At 35.7% G+C, this 6,721-nt stretch overlaps 1 protein-coding gene across 1 annotated transcript; it reads right to left on the bottom strand.

The window, feature by feature from the left end:
• Positions 1–4,295: 4,295 nt before the first annotated feature.
• On the bottom strand, positions 4,296–5,919 carry LOC130995968 (lignin-forming anionic peroxidase-like). The gene is made up of 3 exons (XM_057921496.1): positions 5,238–5,919; positions 4,985–5,150; positions 4,296–4,889 (listed from the first exon to the last, which is right to left on the bottom strand). The coding sequence occupies exons 1-3, from the start codon at positions 5,637–5,639 to the stop codon at positions 4,504–4,506; spliced, it is 954 nt and encodes a 317-aa protein (XP_057777479.1). The 5' UTR covers positions 5,640–5,919; the 3' UTR covers positions 4,296–4,503.
• Positions 5,920–6,721: the final 802 nt, after the last annotated feature.

The raw sequence follows: 6,721 nt of genomic DNA, 5'->3' as shown, positions 1-6,721 counted from the left end.
CGGAACTGAAAAGAAAAGGAAAAGAATTATGAAATCCACGTATTTACACAACTCTTGTTCATCTCTGAAAAACGATTTATTTCTCCCAAAAAAGCGCTTCTTCTTCCTCCATCTTGCCTCCTCAATCAACTCTAGCTCATTCAACCCACTGCCGATTCCTCAATCCACCGTCGATTACTCCCTCCCCCGCCATCTCCTCCGCTGATTCCTCTTCGCCGTCCCCCTGCCCACCCACCGCAATCTTCTCCGCCGCCAACAGCGTTTACGATCATGTAAATTTTGACCAATAAGTTTAAAATTTGGCTGTAATTCCTCCTGTTTAGAAAAGAGCGATGTAAATTTTGAGAGTTGAACATAGAGGCTATTTCTTTAACAGTCTCCAAAGAAAGTAAAAAAATAAGACGAAACTAATGTATTATCAAAAGAAAATAACATCAAATTGACCTACAGCTCGCATCAATTAGCGTGAATTTTGTATTAAGTCACCCCTTCATGGTGACTTGGTATTCAACTTCTCATATTAAAAAGATTAGACTTTAATTCGAAAGTGACATTGCCATCACTATTGCTGATGAGGACGCCCAAATTCATGAAAATGCAGCGTTAGTCAATCTTACAGCAATTCTAGTACAAGGAGAAGCCAATGCTGTGAACGATGATGGAAGCACAAGTAATAGATGACGATGAGGTAGAGCTGCGTTTTTAGATGATGAGGTAGGGCTTTTTCAGAGATGGAGGAAGTTAGGGTTTAATGAGGGGAGAATGGGAATGTTCATAACTAATACGCTTTTTTAGAGATGAGAAGAGCTGTGTAAATACGTGGATTTTTTCTCATAATTCTTTTCCTTTTTTTTATTAATTCTGCGTGTGTCTACCCACACGACATTTGCCGGAATACGTCATATATCGGTTGTCGGATTATTTTTGCGGGTCATAAATAAAATAAAAATTGAAACGATGGTATTATTTTGTAATTATACTTAGGCCGAGTGTGATTTTTTAAGAAAACGCTCAAACAATGAGTCAAAAATTGATATTTACCCTAAAATCTATCGTTGAAGGTGCTTCAAGTACATGCTAGCTTTAAGCCAAACACGAATGCAAGCTTGTTTTAATTAGTATACGCACGTTTAAGCTACTGACTCATGATGAGTGGATGTTAGAATAGTTTCTAATAATATTGAATTGAATATTCTGTAAAATAATAGCAATAGTACTTTTTTTGCCCTTAATTTCAGTTTAATCGCATAAATTAAACAGATTACCTCTCACATTTACAGGAGATTAACCTTATTGTTATCCTTGTTAGAGTTATGAACTCCTTTTCGTAGCTTGTTTTCGCACATTATTTGGTTATTATTTTCTAAATTAAGGATTATAGTTCCAAAATCTAAAATTCCTTGTATATTTAACTATTGGCGTCTATAACGCGTCTGCTTAATTTCAATTATTATGGCTTCTAAAATTCTTCATATATTTGACCATATATTGGCTTCTATATATTATCATTTCTCGAGGAAGGAGCTTCTGCATGACTGGTCTTTATTTTAATTAATTTGAATATTCAAATTCAATTATTTTTGTCCACGATGGATTTGGTCCTTATATTTATTATTGTTATTAATTACTAGGATCTGACCTTGTTGGACATCGATGTTTATTATGAGATGGTCAATTCGATATGATTTGGTAGGTAATGGATGTGGGTATTTTGTATATTATCTGAAAAAGCTTTTGTGACAGCGACGTGGCAAAGCACAAAACTATTATTCTTGTTTATGTTGGTTATATTGGCGGCCAGGAATTTTGCTTCAGGGCTGAATTTGTATGGGATTTTCGCTTTTTTTTAGAATATTTTATATATTTTAGATATTTTTTATAAACAATATAAATATAGTAGTAATAATAACAAATAATATTTTCATGAATTATATAATTCCAATACATTATAAATAATATAACTAAAAAAGTTTCAATACATTACAAATAACCTAAGAATAAATACTTGGTGAGCTAATCGTTTATGCTTGAGAAAGCAATGATAATTGATTGCGACGCGTACTTATCGATTGAAAACATTGCAATATCTTCTCGTTATCAATTGTTGAGAAAATATCAATTTCCACAATCAAACTGTCGTTCATCCACTCGTCCTGCATACAATTTCATAAATCACTTTTGACTATCTTCATTGCAGAAAATGCTCTCTCTAGTTGCTATAGGTAAAACCAATGTCAACTCAATCATCCGATAAACCAATTGAAAAATTAAATGATTGCCACTTTTAACCATTTCTTGAGCAAAACTTCCCAAAAATCAGTTATCGTAGAAAAACGAGAATGATGCCGCTCAAATGCCATGAAATTACGGAGTTGTTGTGGAAGACATAAACAATTCCACCTGTTAAAAAGTGCATATTAATAAAGATATTACAAAATTATTGTAAAAAATATAAATAATCACCTATCAAGAAGTCTTCAGGATACCAAGTAGTAAAACGCATGAGTTAATTATTGTTGAATTGAGAGAAAGAATTTTTTCTGGATCAAGACATGCCATGCACCTAAGTAGATCGGTGATAGCTTTAGGAAAACGATTATTCATCTCTTATATGATTAAATCAACAACCTAGCTATCATTGCAATCATACATAAGTTAAGACATGAAAAGTTAATCCAAATAAAATGAATTAAATATTTAAAAATTAAAATAAATATCTCAGTATAAATCTTCACATGGTAATAATGATAATTGGTGATGCTCTGCCTTTTATAACCAGGTCGAGTTATAGTGTCTTTCATATGAATAAGAAAAATAGCATTCGTCTTATAAAATCTATTTACTTCATCACAAATTATTTTTCACCCAATACTTCTGAAATTATGTAATTGAGATTTCATTAATTGTATTAATCAATGACATGTTTGTGAAGTCATGTAATTGAGATTTTATTGTATCAATCAATGGCATGATTTGCATAATATTTTAATCCCTTTTTATGTAAGGCAAATGACACCTCATCCGCAGTCGTGGTTGAGGAAATATCATGGAGTAATTAATTGGAAAGGGTGGCGTGCGTACGTAACGTGATGCCTAAACAAATAAACCAATTTTTTCTCACTTTAAGTCTAACTAAACGGCCAATTCTTTACACACTATAAAATGAGATCACTCCCATGTAGGTCTTTTTTTATTTTTCTCCAATTTCATTTTGTGTACATAATACAGGAACGATTTCAATGAGATCCCTTATATATGTTGATATCTTAAATTAATTTATAGGTTTTGATTTAATATATCATATGGCTGATATTTATCTAAAGTTGAAATTTTGTACCTAAGATCGAATTCTGGAGGGAGCAAAAAAAAATTACTAATTTTTTAAACATCATTAATTCATTATTCATCATTAAATATAACTGCTTAATTCATCACTGCATACTGTATTTATCAGTATCACATCTAATGAAAAATAACAACCTCACGAAAAAAACTGATTTTTTTTAAGATCTGACTTTTTTTTTACCCCTGCGCGAAATTTGCTTTGGAATGCATCTGCCACATATCACAATTTTGGTGCTGTCACATGGACATAGTCCAAAATTGGTACTACATACTACCTAAGCCTTGAGTACTATATGATCCTTCTCCTGTATATATGGATTTATATATGCAATGTTTCGAAGCATTTACATACACATATTTTTTTTTGTATATGCAGAACGATACATATAATAGTAATAATAACATGACTACAATCGACAATGCATGTTACTCCTTATATATGGGAGTAATGGAGCATCTGTCCTCAGCAGGACTCGATCCTTGGTGCAGATACCAACTGATCTCCACCGTTGATGCTTAGTTAGGATAGATGGTCCAGATTCTTCTATAGCTCTGATTCTTATGTGAATGTAAAGCATGAACACGTTTCATATAAATACATATGTACATGAACAATAACGTTAGCTTTTGTAAAAATCTTCTGCTATGATTGTTGAATACACATCACTTTTTCCCTTTTTCTATTCTACCCGATTAAGCAAATCTTCATGGAGCAAGCTTATTTTAATCTTTCTTATAACAATTAGACTCCTTAAATCACCGCTCAACCGTCTTCACTAGCATATATGGGCACTTGATCCATGTTTTTTTTTTTTTGGTTTTTTGAATGGGGGCGGATGAACACTTGATGTTTAAGTTAATTAATTAGCAGTTCGACGTACGGATAAATCAGATTTGGAAAGTTGCATGACCATATATAGATACGTTAAATAAAATTGGAGACTAATTAATTAGTGAAAAAAGAACAATTCATTGATTGGTTGTATAAATGAAATTACAAAATCACATTGTGCAGTAGAGCGAAAATGAAGATACTCATTGTGAGTAGGTGATCTAAAATAAATTGAATAATAAAAGAACACTTGTTAAGATGTAGGTGGTAGCGTGCATTGCAATTTGCATGCACAAAATGAAAGTTTACGTTGTGGTTAATTATTCTCAGTTGATGGCGCTGCATGTGTTTCTAATGATTCCATCCTGTCCAAGGGTCGGCTGAATCTCCGACATCTTGATCATCGCAGCCGCAAAGTCGGCGGCGAATGTTCTGGGGTTTCCACTGTACTGAGACACGATGGTGGCCGTCTCTCCGCTGAATAGAACTTGATCCGACTGCAGCAATCCCTTCCTCTGCACCAAATTCCTAAAGTAGTTGTTGTCGAAGGAATTGGGCGTCACCAAATCCAGCGCCGCCAAGTTTCTGTCGCCGCCGGTCTGGGGGCAGCCCCGCCTTCTGGTGCTCGCAAAGCCGGCATCAATGTCGGTGCCGTTGCTGTATATCCTTCCACGGAACAAGAAGCATTGCGATTGACCTAATGTGTGAGCTCCTGCATATATATGTACATAATATTCCATCATTAATTTTAATTCACCTAACCATTCTTTATTATTACATACACAATATAAGAAAAGTTTGTTTTACCAGACAGCGCAACCATGTCTCGTGCGGTGAGGCCCTTCTTGTCGAAAGCGTCAATAAGAACGTCGAGGCCGGCAAACGGGCTCGGGAGATCGGTGTTGGCGGCGCCGCGGTTAGCAGTCGTAGAATCCCTTCTTCCTAGTCTCACACTCCATGACGGGCCACCAACCTACAATTCATATACTTTAATTAAGAAACATGCAAAGCATTAATTACATATGTTTTGGTAATTAACGATGCTTGTTTGTATACTTACAGCAACAGAGGCGTCGCGTGCGGCTAAGGTGAGTACGTCGGCACAGGAGACGACGCCGGGGCAGGCGCGCTCCACCTCGCGCTTAGCAGCCTCAATAACCTCGTATCCTCTAACTGAATTATCGTTGGGCGCCGCCGTCTTCTCGCTCTGAATAGTAGCGGTCTCGTCGAGTAGGATGGAGGCGTCGCAGCCCTGCACGAAGCAGTCGTGGAAGTGGAGGCGGATGAGGGACGCCGCCATGCGCCGCTCGGCGGAAATAGCGCGGCGGATGGAGTTGCGGATGATGGTTGGTGCATTGGGGCATCTGGCGTCATAGAAAGTGGTTGATAGTTGCGCTTGGCAACAGATGGTGCTCAGCACCACCATTAGAGAGATTAAAGGAATAGCAAATCTGCTAATCATTTTGGAGAGAGAGAGAGAGAGAGAGGATTATATAAGCAATGCGATGCTAATAACACAGTAGTGAAGCTCGATCGATCTGTGCAGAAGAGTGTTGTGAAATTAATTGTTTGATTGGATTAAAGATGAGATGAGTGAGGAGAAGAAGGTGGGATGAGTATATATAGAAGTAGCGAGGTTGAGAAGTTGGTGATGAGGTCTGTATTGGCTGCTATAAGCGCGTCTGGACCAAGTTAATTAACAAGTATGTTAGTACTTAGCAAAAAGAGGCAATTCTGTATCTTTGTTGGATTCAAATCGGTGAGTGTTTCAATGTCAAATAGTGGTATTAAAGATTGTGAAGTCGCATGATTTGGTCAACAATGGGATGTTCCGTGGTGTGGGTAACTTTTGTAGGAAGATTCTCTAATTAACGACGACATGCAGATGCAGACAGCTAATAATTTAGAAAGTCAATTTACTTTAAATAAGTAAAAGTGGATGCCAAAACTCAAAAGCATTCCACACAGTATAGAATGTATGCATGTCACATTATCTTCGTGGGGATTAAAATGATGACGCCACCTTATCCACGAAGGAGCAGGGAAACAGTGCGTGGCATGTGAAAAAGGAAAAGAAAAAAACAAACCAACAAAACATTGTTCCAATATTAAAAAACTTAGTACTATATATGCTAAAATGTAAATGAATTTGTAAAATGACTTAGAACTTAAATTTAATTAAATACTAGATGCGGAAAATACAAAGTAAACTTTTCTTTCTTTCTTTTTTTTGAGAGAGAAAGTAAACCTTCTTCTTAAAACGCTAAATGAGAACATATAAATTGACGTACACCTCCTAACTTAAATCATGAGGAATAAAATCCACAATAATTTATGATAAATAAGTTCAATGGAAACAAATATTAACTAAGTGTGGAAATTCAAGTAATTAAACAAACTTTTAAATAAATGTGGAAATTCCAAGATCTCAAATTTTTTAGTATTATTCGGTAATTGAGCTAAGTGTCACACACACACACACAAAATCTCCTGTACATCCTAGTGTACCGTACACCTGGATTGACTCGTACCTAAATCGATCTT

The sequence above is a fragment of the Salvia miltiorrhiza genome, chromosome 7 (genome assembly GCF_028751815.1).
Source record: "Salvia miltiorrhiza cultivar Shanhuang (shh) chromosome 7, IMPLAD_Smil_shh, whole genome shotgun sequence".
In the NCBI taxonomy this organism is placed as follows: domain Eukaryota; kingdom Viridiplantae; phylum Streptophyta; class Magnoliopsida; order Lamiales; family Lamiaceae; genus Salvia; species Salvia miltiorrhiza.
Note: the sequence above shows the minus strand (reverse complement) of the source record. Positions and strands in the feature narration are given on the sequence as shown.

Coding starts and splice junctions, on each gene's coding strand:
- LOC130995968 (XM_057921496.1), bottom strand. CDS start 5,639: ATGATTAGCAGATTTGCTATTCCTTTAATCTCTCTAATGGTGGTGCTG. Junction 5,151..5,237: donor CACGCGACGCCTCTGTTGCT/GTAAGTATACAA, acceptor TATGAATTGTAG/GTTGGTGGCCCGTCATGGAG. Junction 4,890..4,984: donor AGACATGGTTGCGCTGTCTG/GTAAAACAAACT, acceptor ATATATATGCAG/GAGCTCACACATTAGGTCAA.